General features: G+C 69.6%; 1 protein-coding gene across 1 annotated transcript; it reads right to left on the bottom strand.

Annotated features, from left to right (window-relative positions):
• Window positions 1-9847: 9847 nt before the first annotated feature.
• On the bottom strand, window positions 9848-14442 carry FGF3 (fibroblast growth factor 3; the record flags this gene model as incomplete). The annotated part of the gene is made up of 3 exons (XM_084250446.1): window positions 9848-10273; window positions 12325-12428; window positions 14232-14442. The coding sequence occupies 3 exons, from the start codon at window positions 14440-14442 to the stop codon at window positions 9848-9850; spliced, it is 741 nt and encodes a 246-aa protein (XP_084106572.1).
• Between the last annotated feature and the right edge of the window lie 259 nt (window positions 14443-14701).

The following is a 14701-nucleotide window of genomic DNA, read 5'->3' as shown; positions in this document are numbered from 1 at the left end:
CCCCAACCGGGGAGGTACTGACCCCCCCAAGGTAGCATCTGGTCCACCTAGTGCTGGGGCCTGGGTGGGGAGCGGCCTGGGCAGGGTGAGATGCAGGGCCTCTGGGGACCCGACCAGCAGCCCAGGGGCTAGCAAGGCGGCTGGTGGGGCCAGCTGGGCCCCGTGTTTCAGGCGGGGCAACGGGACACCTCCCGGGAGGGAGGGGGCAGTAAACTTGCTTTGAGACTTTAGGTCACGCTGTGGCAGTCTCTGAACCCTGGTGGCCGACAGTCCTGTGCCCTCCGTGACCCAGTGGCCCTGGGTCTGAATCGGCAGCTGGAACTTGGGGCTCAGGCTTTGAATTTGTCCTTGACCTGCTCCACCCCGGCCTGCTGGGCCTGCCTGCACCCCACGGCATGCGGGAGAGGCCGAGAGGTGGCCAGGTGGGCTGCCGGGGAGGAGAGGGGCGGGAGGCCTGGGGGTGGGTCGTGGGGTCGCGCGAGCCTGGGAGGGGCATCTGTCTCTGGAGAGCAGAGGAAGTGATTGGGAGTGGGCCCTCCAAGACGGCCCTCCCCTCTTCCGAGAAGCTGCCTCCACATGCAGGGAGCCCGGGTTCTGGAAGGAGCCAGTGGGGAGTATTTTCAGCTCCGTGGTCACGAGCTCAGCCACGGCCGTCTTGCTGGAGGGGCTGGGGATGTGGCTGGTCTCCCCGTCCACGCCCCTCGCCTCTTCCTCTCAGGCGCGGCTCAGCGACGCCACCGGCCCACGGGGACTGCGCCTTCTCGTGCCTCCCGCGTCTGTTGACATCGCCCCGGAGCTGAAGCCGCCGTGTGGGGTGCTTGACTTCACCTTTCCCGCTGACCCCGCCGGGTGGCCCAGGACCCTCCCCCGAGCTGTGGATGGCGGCCCTGGGTCTCCCTGGGCCTCCCTGGGCAGGGCTCCCGGCACGCCTGCACCGCCTCTGCTCCCCCTGCCAGGCACCCTGCCCAGGTGCCCAGGACGTGATCCCGTGGCGAGGTGGGGCTCCTGTCCCGGGCCCCTGGACCCTCCAACTGTGGCTGCTCCCCTGGGCCAGGGCTGGGTGGGGCCCGCACTCGAGTTGGCCCGGGATGTTTGGCTTCTCCTAGCCATGGGGGCAGGGGTGGACAGGCCAGAAGCAGTGACCGTGGCACCCGGAAGGGGCCGGCCCTGTCTATCTGATCACCCCGGCCAGGAATGCGGCTGCAGAAGGGGCCCGGGAGATGGAGGCCCCGATAGGCCCCCAGGGGAGGGGCCGCTTCCTCTGGCCTGGGGCGCGGTCACGGTGAGTGGACCCTCATAATGCCGGAGGGCAGAGGAGGGCTGGCAGCCCTGGTGCTGGCTCCCGAGAGGCGCTGGGGAGCAATCTGATCTGGCCACCGCCTCCTTGGCCCTCCACGCTCCCCACGCCTCGCCTGGGCCTCTGCCCTCACCTCCTACTCTGCAAGCGCCCACCCAGGGGGACCCCTGGCTACACTCGGGGGTCTCCCCTCTCCCCTTCATCTGGAAAGCCCGTGTCCACCTTCCCAGCCCTGCCCACGCCCAGGGTAGGGAGGGTCCCCTCCGACTCCATCGTGTCCTTCCCCGGGGTGAACCCCGGGCTCTGTGGGACCCTGGTCCCCGCTGCCCACGGGGGACCTCCAAGTGTGTTTATCTGCTGAGTGAACGGGCCGAGGGGAGGGGAGGGGAGGTGCCCTGGCCCGGCGAGCGCCCGCGGGCGGGAGGCGCCAACCCAGCTCCCCTAGACCCAGCTCCGGGCCGGAGGGGGACGCGCCGCTCTGGCTTCTCCGCAGCGCGGGGTGAGCAGCTTGGTGCATAAGCTGGGGACGGGATCCCCAGAAGCAAAATCTGGACTCAGGCCAAGAATTTCGGGCTCTCCGTTGGCGGCTCTCACCTGCCCGGCCTGTCCTCCGGCCACGTCCTCCAGCTCCGGGGGCGGCCCGCTTGGGCTTTTCCTGACCCGCGGCCGACATCTTGGACTTTGATTTGACTTCGCCAGGAAGCCTCTGCTGGGGCCCCCGTTTGGGATTTGCAGGAAGGTCGGGGAGCTAGTTGCGGTAGCTGCGACTGCCCGCCCGGCTCCCCCGGGACACCCGCTCTCATGGGGTGCACTTGTTACGATGTGTGAGCCGAGAGGGACACGCGCTGACCAGCCGACGGCTGGACCACAGCCCCCGTCCTCGTCCCCTCCTGCCCATGTCCCGCCAGGACGCGCCAGCCCCGTGGGCTCCCGGGCTGCGACAGGGCCTCCCCGTGGCCAGTCAGAAGTGCCTCGGCCTCCTCCCGCGCCCTCAGCGCGGCCAGGGTGGGCTTTTCCCTGAGCTGTTTCCTGGGGTGTCGTCTCCCCTTTATTTCTTGGAGGCCCAACTGTTTTCTGAGACCTGGGAAGGCCCTAGAGCCAGGGAACACCCCCCGTCTGGCACCTTGGGCCTGCCCCCCCGCTGCTAGCTGCCGTGGGGGGAGCTGGGGCTGCAGTGGGGGTGCTGGCTCTTTTTTCTGCTTGAGGGAGCTCGTGGGGGGGCTAAGGTCAGGCGCAGCACAGGCAGCCTGTGGAGGGCAGCAGCTTCTCGTCCCAGGGTGGTCAAGGGCCAGAGCCGCCCCTCCTGGGGGCTCCTGCACCCGCTCTCAGGCCACAGCCCCTGATCACACTCAGGCAAAACGCCAAGGCCCAGGCCCGGCCTGCGGGAGCTGCCCAGACCACCCGCCTCTGCCCCCTGCAGGCTCCAGCTGGCCTGGCTGCTTGGGGCTCGGACCAGGCCTCTCTCACCACAGGGCCTTTGCACGTGCCGGCCACCTCGTGGCCTGGGGCGCCCTCTGGTCACACAGGTCTCAGCTGGGCTGTCACCTGCCCAGACAGGCCTTCTCAGTGTTGCCTGCTCCCCACCGCGCTCTCCCCCCCACGCCTGGCTGTGAGTGTGAACTGCTCGCTGCCATCCCGCAGGCTCTCACAGGGGCGTGGGGGCGCCTCCATCGTGTCAGCACTGGCTGGGAGCGGGACTGGCCAGTGTCCACTCTGGGGCCCCAAGCCAGGCTGGTGCTCAGAGGAGGCTCCTGAGAGGCGGCCAGCAGCGGGGGTTGGACAGCTCCAAACAGGTCCTCCCCACTGCCCGTGAGACGGCACCATCTGCTGCTGTGCTGAGCTGGAGGGCACAGGGAGGGGCCCAGCCCGGACACTGGCGAGCTTTGCCTCGTGAGGCCTGGCCCTGCCTCGTGCCCCTCAGCTGCGTCTCCTATGGGATCCCTGACTCTCAGGGCCGCAGTAATTGCCTGTGGAGGGGCTCCTGACCCTTCTGGGGCGCCCCTGCCAGGCGCATCACTCCCTAGTGCTGAGAGCTCCAGCACCACTGTCCTCCCACCTCCATGGGGACAGGGGTGACCCCAGAACTACCAGATCCCACCCTGGGTCCAGTCAGCAGAGAGTGCCTAGAGTCCCCTGCTTGGCATGCACCCCCTGGGGCGCACCAGCCCCCACCCAAGTTCAGCCTCCTCACTGCCTTGGGGGTGTGGTTCTGAGGAAGATGCTGGACTGGTGGGAGGCCCTTTGCACGGCCCCACCCCAGGGAGGGCACTGGCCCTGCCCAGCTGAGAGTCCACGCAGCACCCTGTGGTCTTCCCCTGGGCTCCGGCCTGGGGCGCTCCCTTGTTGGGTGGGGGTGAGGGGGGACCGCAGGCTCTGACCCCCAGCAGGGGCCTCAGGCCCAGCGCCTGGGGGCAAGGCATCTCCCCCCAGCTTCTGACCCTCGATGAAGCTGCTGCCAGGGAGGGAGGGCTCAACGGCCACAGAGGCTCACAGGTGGGGCAGGCGCCACAGCAAGGAGGACCTTGCTGGATTTCTCCGTGGTATGAGAAACCCTGAGGCTCGCCCAAGATCACTGTCTGGACCTCAGGCGGTCTTCTCAGCCTCCCTGCCGCCTGGGAGTGGGGTGTGCCTGAAACCCGGCCAATGGCTGGTGAGCAGCACCAGTGGGTGTGGTTCCCGGGAGATAAGGACAGGACAGCCTGTCTTTGCTGCTGTTGGGTGGAATGTGGATGTGATGGCTGGAGCCCCAGCAGCCCTTATGTAGATGGAAGCAAGAGCTGAGCGGAGCCTGGCTCTCTGAGGCGTGTCTAGCAGCCTCACCGCCCCGGACCTCCTCTACATGAGAGACACACTCATCTTGTTTAAAGTACATGTCTCTTAAGTTCTCTGGCCCTGACAGCTGAGCTGAACACTAATTCATGGGGGAAAACACTCTGGGAAGTTCAGTTGGGGCCAGGATGAGCTCTGAATCCAAACCCACTGGGTTCCAAAGCCAAACTTGAGGTGGGGGTGCAGGTGGGTGAGCATCAGAGGACCCAGCCTCCTGCCCGCAGGGCCAGGGATGCCCTGGATTAAGTGTGGGCGAGCTTCAGGGGAGCAGTGAGTCCCACTCCTGCCCCAGCAGAGCCCGAGTGGCCCAAATGAGGACGGCAGGTTCTATGGCAACGCCTCCCCGGCACCTGCACCTGGTGGGGTGGCTCTCCTTTGCCCGCTCTCACTAGCGGCTGGTCCACGGAGAGGGAGAATGTGTACTTGGGGGGGTGCAAGCAGTGTCCCCAGGGCCACTGTCCATAGGCCAGCAAGACAGTGGCCTTTCAGACCCAGTGGCCAGTTCATGCTTATTCCTCACTAGGGCCTAGGAACTTGGCCCCAGAGCCTCCGTCTCCTCCCATAAGAGGGGGTGAGAACGGGGGCTGCAGGGTGATGATGAACGAGAGGCAGCCAGCCCCTAGCCAAGTGCTTTACGTGCACATTTACTGTGTGCTGCCAGTGGGGGTAGCGCTTTAAATCCAGGGTTCCTAAATGCCAGCACCGGGAGCCCCCTGAGCACTCGCTGCACCCCCTGGGGAGGCCCTCCCTGGGGGCTCCGGTCCTGCTGCCTGGAGCAAGCCCAGGCTGCATTTCTAGCCAATCCCAGGTCAGGCCACCTCATCTTGAGAAGCGCCGGTTGGCATCGAGGGCCAAAGACAAAACAGTGAAATCAGGTCCCGAGGCCCCCAGCCAGGACCAGCAGCTGGGTTTGAACGCGGCGCCCGGCCTGGAAGCTGTGGGGCCTTGGGTGAGAGGCTCCTGTGACTCGCCAGGGTGGGGCTGCTGTGTGCTACCCACGCCCCAGGCCCCTGCTGCTCCTCACCATACCCTGGCCCCAGTGGGGCCCTCAGCAAGATGTCCGGCCCCTCAGACATGGGCCCATGCTCCCAGGTTCAGTCCTGCACTGGAGCTGGACGCTTCCTGACGGCCCGACCCGGTCACAGGGCAGGCGCTGCCCAGGGCACTCAACTGTGGGGTGCTGCCGGCACCGGCACCCAGCAGGCGCAGGCTGGGGGACCTTCTGGTCTGGTCCCCGAGGTCCCCGCCACCTGCTGGTGGGCCTCAGTACTGCAGCCAGGGAGGCTCTCCCAGACCCTTCAGGGCCACCTAGCCCCCCACTTCCTGTCTCCCAGGTGTCCCCAAAGCAGGGGGAGGGCCCACCACTCCCTCTCTCCCAGACAGACTAGCAGGCCTAGTGCCTGTTTGCTGCGTGCTGTAGGATTTATTGAGATACAATTTACCCATTTAAGGCGAGATTCAGCGTGCGCCACCCCCAGTCCCGTCAGCACCTCCTCGCTCACCCCAGCTCCCACAGCCCTGGACACCATCGGTCCCCAGTCTGTGCCCACGGGCTTGCCAACTCCAGCGTTTCTGGGCGTGGGGTTGTGGGAGAGCCTTTCACGTGGCATCTTCAGCCTGAAGCTCCAGGGCCCATCTGGCTGAGCTGGCTCCAAGCCCAGCCCTTTTCATGGCTGAGTAATATTTCACGGCGTGGCTCCAGCACATCTGCTTCAGCCGTTCACAGGGTGTCTGGGCCCGTCCAGCCTTTGGCCAGGTGGTGAGGCCGCCAGTGTGTGCAGGTGTCTGCAGACATGACTCCTGGTCTTGAAAGGACACCTCCATGCAGAATTTCTGGGTCCACAGGCGTCTCCCTCTAACATATGGAAGAAACTCCGGCCTGCCCATGCCCCTCGCCCACATCCTGCCTGCCCACGCCTCATGTCTACAGCTCAAGAGACCTGGCAGCTGCCCTGCCTCGCTCCTCCTGGGCTCTGCACCTCAGAAAACCGCTTAATCTCTCCGAGCCTCAGTTTCTCATCTGCAAAAGGTAACGACAGATCGTTGCAGGACCTGGGAAAGGCAACAGCAAGGCAGGAGGGGCCATGCCAGGGAACGTGGCTTTGGGGAGGGCAGTCACAGGTCTCTAGGAAGTGAAGACTGAGAAGCAGCCAGAGGGTGGACAGTGGGTGGAAGGGTAGACCCGGCAGGCAGCGTGTGCAAAGGCCCCGCGGCAGGGAAGAGCGTGGGGCAGACAGCAGTGCTCAGGAGAGCTGGGAGGGAGAATGGGTGGGGGGCATGGGTGTTGCAAGGAAGCAGGGGCTGGAAGAGCCTCCTGGTGACAAGAGGTGACTCTTGAAAAGCCACAAAGACTTGCTGAGGCCCTAGAGGCTCAGTCTGCTCTCCTGAGACCTGAATGTGAGCTTTCGAATCTACTTGCTCTTGCAGAGTACGAGTTCACGGAGGGGAGGGGCCAGAGAGAAATGTCTGGTAAAGAAAAGGGCCCTAGGAATCAGACGGGGCTCCCCCAACAGGCCTCCCTCTTCCCAAATCCGGCTGGGACTCCAGGGACTCCAGGGAGTCCCACCTCCTGGCAGGGCCGGGCAGTCTGCCTCGCTGTTATACAGGGGCGGGCTTTGACCCCCGACCAGCCTGGCCCTATCGCCCGCCCCACGCCCATTCCGGGTGTCAGGCCCATGGCCCAGCAGGCGGGCTGCTAACTGCTCTCGGGGTGTTTGAGGACTGAGTCACGCCAGGCTGGGGTTAGGAGGATTCGCGCTTAGAATGGTCTAGAACGGAGGTAGCACTCAGAGGCCCTTCTCGCACCCGACCCCCACTGCCTCCTGCCAGAGCCGGAGCCACGAGGTGACCTGCAGGCCCCAGGCCTTGCTCTAGCTGCGGGAGCCTTGGGACCGGCCTGTGACGTTGGTGTCCTCCGTGTCCCCCTTTCACAGAGGAGGGGACAGCCCTGACCGGTGAACGAGCCTTACCTGGCCTCCCGGCGATGACTGAGATCGAACCATGGACACCCAGGTTGGCCTCACCTCGAAGCCCTGATCCTAGACACCCCTCGTCACGAAGTGGGGTTTTCCTCTGCCCCTTCTCCCCCTCACCCCCTCAGTCTGGCCCTTTCAAATCCCAGGTGGCTCTGAAGGTCTGCTGGCTGGGGGGGCGTTTGGACGGATGGAGGGTGGAGGGTGGATGGAGGACGGGTGCGTGATGGGGGATGGTGGTGGATGGTGGCTGGATGAGGGCGGATGAATGAATGAATGAATATAGGGACGGGTGGGTGGAGGGATGGAGAGTTATTTCTATTCTCCTGAACTACATAAAAAGCAAAATAAATATTTTTATCTCGCCAGTAATTTTAAATAAATTTGGAGTTTCCATCTTAAAACTCACCTGCCCGAGGCATGGCCTTCCCCGGAGCACCCGGCCCGCGCCAGCTCCCCGCGGCCGGGCCGTCCCGCTGCCCGGCATCGCCGCGTCCTTCCAATCAGGGCCGCTGCGGGCGCGGGGCGGGCTCCGCGCATCCCCAGGCCCGCGCAGAGGGCAGTGCCTCCCCCCCTCGCTCAGGCTCCGCAGCTGTTCCCCGCGGACCACTCAGCGTCTGCCCGGCCCCAGCAGAGCCCCCCGGCCACTGTGGGAGTCTGTTTGCCTGAGGGGGGCCTGAGGCCGGGGGCCCCCGAATCAGCGCCGCGCCGCCGCTTCCCACCGGGAGCCCCTTCCCGCGAGCCCGGGTCCGCGCAGCCCGCCGGCCCGGCGCTCCGGCACAGGTGCCGCGCCCCTGGAATGCCAGCTATTGCAGCCTGCTCGGGCCGGGGTCGCCCTGGGGGCTAAATCTGGCTCAGCCCTGGAATGTGGCCCCAGCAAGGTCGCCCTCCGATGGGTGGGCGCTAATTATAGACCTGCTGGTTCACCTTCCCGGGTCCTTCAGCCCCCGGACGCTGGGGGTTCACAGGCCGGCTCCAAGCAGCTGGCGCGCGGTCACCCAGGCCCGGCCTGCCTCCCCGGCGAGAGCGGCTTGACCCCGGCAGGGGCAGAGAGGGACGAGCCGGCCGCCCAGGGCGGGGCCCGGGGGCCCTGTCGTGTTGGCTTCACACCAGCCGGCCCCCCACCCCCCTGGGCCTCCCTGCCGAGGGCCTCTGGCCACCTCTCCGGCCAGCTCTGCGCAGGCAGCGGGTAGGTGGCCATTCGCAAAAGGTCTATTTCCCCCCTTTTATCCCCAATTTATTCAGCTCCACTTACCAAGTCCCCAACTTGATCCCTGTGGGCTGCAGTGGCCCCAGGTGGGCATCTGGGCCCTGCCATACCCCAGCCGGCACTCAGTCCTCCACCCGGGAGGTGGGTCTGGGCGACACCATTCAACCCATCTCTGCATCCTCCCCCGGGCTGGAAACGCAGCCTCTGGCGGGGGGCCGGGACCCGCAGGGCACAGCGTCTGGCCGGCTGCAGAGGCCCGTGCTGCTGCTCGTCTCTTCTCAGTCCCCTCGGGACTGCCCGCTGACCGAGTGCTGGGTGGACAGGGCGCTTCACCCCCTTCCAGCCACGTGCCGGGAGCATCTTGTCCCTGTCCCTGCCAGGTAACGGCAGCGGCTGCGGGGGCTCCGAGGGGTCCTGGCCGCCTTCCCAGGAGTGCGCCTCCCTGAGACGCCTCTTGCTGAGGGGTGCAGGTCGGGGGCTGGGTCTTTGGGCTCCGCAGCCTCCCCCGAGATTCCCACAGGCATCACGCAGCCCTGTCCATGTGTTTGGCTGGGCGGGGGCGGGGGCGGCCCGCCGCGCACCGCACTAACCACACCCTTCACCCGGCCCGGGCATGGGGCTGTCCCCTGCCAGCTCCCGACGGTGCTGGCCCTCTTGGCCAGGCGACCCCGCCTACCCCAGGGTGGCGGCAGCTGCTGGGGGGCTGGGGAGGCTTGCGGTCTGTCAGGGAACCGGCAACCACGTCCCCCTCTGAGTGGGGTCCTCAGGCAGCGCCTGCCCTCGGCCCAGCCACCCAGTGCTGCCCGGACAACGCAGTCTCAGGACGGGGGGAGTTACGGGGAATCCTAAATATAACCTCTCTGTCTCACTCTCCACACGCACACGCACACAAGTGCACACACGTGCACACACCCGTGCACACAGGCAAGCCTGCCCGTCACATGCAGACGCCGCAGAAACACCCAGACCCCCCAGTGTGCACACACCAGGTGCAGCACACCCAAACTCTCGGCCACACGCGAGCACGAGCACGCACAGGCACACGCTGGGGCACCCACCTCCGCCATCTGCCGACTTGAAAAACAGTAACTTTCAGGCCCAGGGACTGAAGCGCGCCTGGAGCACAGGCCTCCCGCACACGCTCGCGGCCTAAATAACGACTCAGCTCAGCGAGCGCCACCGCCCCAGCTGAGCCGGCAGGCCCGGCCAGCGCGCCCTCGGGGTGCCTTACAGCTACTAAAGAACAGAGCAGGGTGAAATACTTTAATGCTCCGACTTGCCCCCCCACACTGTCCCATGGCGGGCCCAGCCCCCACTGTCCCCTGCTGCAGGGGCGCCGCCCGGCCCCGCGAGCCCACCCGCATCTTGACTGCGAGCGGCCCAGTCGGGCCCGCTTCCGAGTGCCCTTGTTGGAGAGTCGGGAGGGCTCGGCGACGTCCCCTCAGCCCGGACACCCCGGCCGGCCCAGCAGCAGGAGGGCGGGGCGGGGAGGGGCAGCCGCGTGCCCTGCGGTCAGCCGCGCGGCGGGGCTGGGGCTGGCTAGTCCATTCCCACCGGGCCGCTGGCCTGGAGCCCGGAGCCCCGAGGGGCCGGGCCCCCACGCCTCCTGCCGGCCCCACTCCGCTTCCGCTGTCGCCACCGTGGGGGCGGGACGCCCTGGGCGGGGGGCCTGGGCAGGACGCCGGGGAGCCCGGCCCCGCTCTGCAGCAGCCGCACCATCTCGTGGTCCTTGGGGTCCAGCACCCGGGGCAGGAACAGCGAGGACTTCTGGGTGCGGCGCGTCTTGAAGCCCCGGCGGGGCCGGCCCTTGCCGTTCACCGACACGTACCACAGTCTCTCGGCGCCGCCGGGCTGGCGCCGGGCCCCCGAGCCGCTGGGCAGCGTCCGGTACAGCCGGGAGGCGTAGGTGTTGTAGCCCAGCTCGTGGATGCGCTCCACAAACTCGCACTCAGCGTTGTAGCTCTCCTGCGGGCGGGGCGGGCGTCAGCCACCACCCCCCGGGGCCCGGGGAGCCCCCACACCCCGCCCGCCTCTGCCCTGCTGGCTCTCCGCCCACTGCCCTGCTCCCTCACCCCAGTGGGCCTGCCCTCCTGCCCTGAGTCTGGAGAACTTGACCTCGGGGGCTCAGCTCAGGTGTCTCCCTGGCAGGGGGTCCTGAGCATCCCCAGAGGAGGATGGGCCTTCCGCCGCCCCTGTGGGGTCCCCTGCCCCCCGCCTCCCATGGGCACCAACTGGGGGGGCAGCCCCAGCCCAGGGGTGTGGAGAGTTGTCTCAGCAGAAAAGACAGGCGTCCCAAAGCCTGCAGGCAACTGGCGCCCAGTAGGACCGGTCAGCAGGACAAGGGAGGGGTGCGGCCGGGGCTGGGCGGGCTGGCACGGGGGAGGCCACACGGGCACTGGAGGAGCCCCTGGCGGACGTGGCCGGGTCTCCATTAAGGCCGTGTTGGGGTCCCAGCCCTGAACCTTGAACTCTGAGAGTCGCAGTCTTGGCCTTGGGGTCCCCTCCCCCAGGCTGAGGGGGACGAAGGCACGTGGGCAGAGCCGGAACCGGGCCTGGAGTGTCTGCCGGCTCGGCCCAGACGCCCTGCCCTCCGCGGGCGGGGAGCGGCAGACGCCGGCCCCAGGAGGGGAGCGGGGCCAGCAGCCCAGGCCCAAAGGTGTGGGCAGTGAGGTGGGCGAGGGGCGAGGGTCTTGTGGCCAGACAGAGGCGAGGAGCGACTTGAGGGTCTGCACGTGGGGCGGAGAGGGGCTCGCCGCGCGCCCCTGGCCTTGGGCCTGAACGAGTGGTGACGGCGAAGGCCGTGGGGTGCGCTGCCCTCTCAGGGTAACCCAGAAGGGCGCAGGGCTGGATGGAGGATGCTGGGGTGCACTGACCACAGACCCCAGAAGCGGACGAGCTGGCCTGTGTGAGGGACGCGCCGCCACAGGCAGGCCTGAGCCACTGGGCCCCCAGGCCCCGCTCTGCTCTGCGGCAGTCCCGGCGGGAGAGGTGCCGGAGGCCCGTCTCCTCTTCCAGGTCGCCGTCCCCACCCGTGCCGGACTCCTGGGCAGGTGAAAACCCTCGTGGCCAGCAAGGCCCACCCCATCACCGCAGCCAGCAGGACCCCTCCCTGGTGTCCCTCTCCACGGGGTAGGGGCAGTGGGGGTGGCCCAGGCCATTTCAGACACGGGCACCAGGGCCAGGGATGCGAAAAGCCCCGTCCACCCCCCGATCTCAGGCCGCACCCCGGGCCGAGGGGTCGTCTCACAAGCCACGGTGCTGTCTGCAGCGTCTGGAAGCACGTCCCGGAGCCCCTGCCCTGCAGGCCCCCACGAGAGCCGGGCCCAGCATGCACGGGGCGCGCTCGGGCTCACTTGGGACGGGGGCGGGGGCCGAGAGGGTGGGGCGGCCGTCTGGTGCCCGAGGAAAGCTCCCGCGGCCCGGGGAGGCATCAGCCGGACCGCGCCTAAGGGCGGCTGGGTGGCAGCGAGTCTCCTGTCCTGGCCGCTCGTGTTTTCCTCCATGGCCGCCCCGCGCTCGGGAGGGGCTGCCGGCGCTCAGACCCGGGCCCGGCCCCACGCGGAAGGAAGAACCGGGTCCCGAGCCCCGAGCCCAAGCCGGGTGGCCCCGCTTCCTCCCTGGGGCCCCCTCCTGAGAACGAAGGCTCCGCGGGCCCCTTCTTGGGCAGGAAGCCCCACCCCGCCCTCGCAGAGCCCTGGGTGGGCAGCAGAAGACCCCTGATGTGCCCCTGCTCAGGCCCAAGCCTGCGCCCTTGGGCCCGTGGGTTTCAGAAGAAACTTGGGGACAACCCCCATCGCTCTCCGCGACCCCAAGGGAAGGGCCGGAGTGGGGCAGCAGCGGGGCACTGGCTCACTCGCAGCGCTGCCAGCGCGCCAGGGGCCACTCCACGGCACTGGGGCTGGCAGCCGAGGAGCGCTGGGCATGGAGTCACGGCCGGGGCTGCGCCCGTCGCCCGCTCCCTGCTGGGGCGCTCAGGGAGGCAGCCGCCCACCCACGCGGCCTGAGAGGGGACTCACCGAAGCGTAGAGCCTGCCCCGCCTGTTCATGGCCAGGTAGCGCCCGGAGAAGAGCCCCTTGATGGCCACGATGCCCACCTCCACCGCCGTGATCTCCAGGATACCTGGGGAGACGGAGAAGGCTCCTGGCACCGGCCTCCTGCAGGCGGGCCCGGCCAAAGCTACCCGGGGCGGGGAGGGAGGGGGTGACAGGGCTGGAGGTCCCCAGGGTGGCATCCAGGAAGGCTCCCCCAGAGAGAACTGGGGTTCAGAGGGGACGTGGCAAAGCCTGGCTCCACTCCATGCCTGCCGGGGGCCCCACGCAGCCCGGCCAGGGGGGATGGCCGCGGTCCTCGGCGGTGCTGGCCCACACCCGCTCGCGCGCAGCCGCAGCCCGCACCCAGGCCCCGCGCCCCTGCTGGGGCCGAGGCCCCCGAGGAAGCCCGGCAGGGCAGGCCATGCAGCGTGCCCTGAGGACGCCGCCCAAGTGGACCACGGCAGAGACCACTGGGCCACACCGGGGGCCGGGAGAGGGCGCGGGCACCAAGCCGCAGACCCCAGGGCTCACAAGGGGACGCGGAGGGGGCTGGCCCAGTCCCCGGCCCACCCGCTGCGCAAGAAAGTAAAATCTTCCCTCAGGTCATAAGGCCCCTCAGGGGGCCTGCGGCAGAGGCCCGGTAGGGCTGTGGTCCCCCATAGCAGCTCCCAGGGGTGCTGGGACTTAGGCCTGTGCCCTCTCTGGCGGCTGCTCTCTGGGCACCAGCCCAGCACCCCGGGACCCTAGGGCACAGGTGTGGAGTGCGGGAGGCTTGTGCAGAGCTGGGGCTGCAGACTGCACCCCGCTAGCCCCGCCAGCAGGCTAAGGGGACCGAGCCCCGTGGGGAAGGCCTTGGCCCTGCCTGGCCGTCACTCTGGACGCCCCCAGCACTTGACTGCTCTGCGGCTGCCGGAGGGGGGCTGGGTTTGGAGGGAACGAAGGTCCCTGCCCCGGGGCTCCACGACCTGGTCCTGCCGCACTGGCCCCGGGCGGCGGCGGCTGGGAACGCGCGGGCTGCGCTCCTGGGCGGCCGCAGCTCGCCCGGCCTCGGGCACAGCGGCTTCCCTGCCGGGCGGGGCGGCCAGCGGGGAGCCCCACGGGGCGCGCCGGCCCTGCCCACGCGCCGTGCGCTCCTGCGGTCCTGCCGGACGGGGCTCCCGCCTTCAGCCGCCCCGGGGGAGCCGCTTCCTGCGCCCCGGCTTTGCGCGCGGCGGGCACCTGGGGAGCCTCGCGGGCTCCTTTCTCAGCAGCCCGGCCCGCGGGGCCGGTGTCTGGGCGGGGCGGGTGGGTGTGTCTGCGCCCCAGACGCGGGCGGATGCCCGCGGCGCACCCCGGGCGCCCACGCCGGCCCTGCGGCCAGGGCGCGGACGCGGCAGCGGGGTTCGGCGCGCGCCCCGGAGCCCCCCAGCCGGCGCGCCTTCGCCGCGGAGCCCGGGCGCGCGGCAGCCGCGAGCGGGGAGGGCGCAGGCGGGCGCGGGGCGCCCCGGGGTCGGCAGGCGGAGGAGGGGTCGCATGGAGAGGATGGTCAGCGCCCGTCCAGCGCCTGTTCCCCGGAAAGCGCAGAGGGTTTCTACCCGCCGGCGCCGCGGGCCCCGCCGGGCGGGAGCTCCGGGCCGCCTGCAGCGCGGGCGCGCGTCCGAGCGGCCCCGGGGCGCCCCCGCACCCTCGCCGAGCCCCGGGCCCGCGCCGCGCCCCCGTCCCGCCGCGGGAGGGGCGGCCCCCGGGGTCTCCGCGGCCGCGGGGTCCGCTCCCCTCGCCCTTCGGGGCGCGCCGTCGCCGCCCGGGCCGGGGCGCGCCGCAGCCTCGCGGTCCGCGCCGCCTGGGCCCCGCGGCGTCCCTGCGGGGTGCGGGGAGTTGGGGGGCTGCCGGCGGGCGCCCCGGGGACACTCACTGTAGGCGCTGTGCTCCAGGCTGCCGTTGACGCGGCCGCTCGGGTGCAGCTGGAGGTGGAACCGGGTGGCGCAGTAGAGCTTGCGGCGCCGGGGCGCCCCGCCGAGGTGCTCGTAGACGCCGCCGCGCCCGCCCGCGTCGCGCCGCGCCCGCGCCCCCGCGCCGCAGCCGGGCTCCAGCAGGCCGAGCAGCAGCAGCCAGATCAGGCCCATGGCGGCTTCGCGCGCGCCCCGCGCCCGCGGCGGCTGCGGGCGAGCGCGGCGCCCATGGAGGGCGCGGGCCGGCGGGCGCGGCGGGGGCGCGGGGGCGCCGCGGGCGGCGGCGGGACCGCGAGGGCGCGGCCCGGGACCGGCCGAGGCTCCGGTTCTCCCGGGACCGGCGGAGACTCCCGTGGCCGCGCCGGGCGCTGAAAGAAAAGACGGTTGGGCAACAAAAGGCCGACGTGGTCGCGGGCGGAGGCTCCGAGGGGCG

Source organism: Talpa europaea (genome assembly GCF_964194135.1).
Source record: "Talpa europaea genome assembly, chromosome: 1".
In the NCBI taxonomy this organism is placed as follows: Eukaryota; Metazoa; Chordata; class Mammalia; order Eulipotyphla; family Talpidae; genus Talpa; species Talpa europaea.
This window is presented reverse-complemented; position numbering and strand designations above follow the sequence as displayed.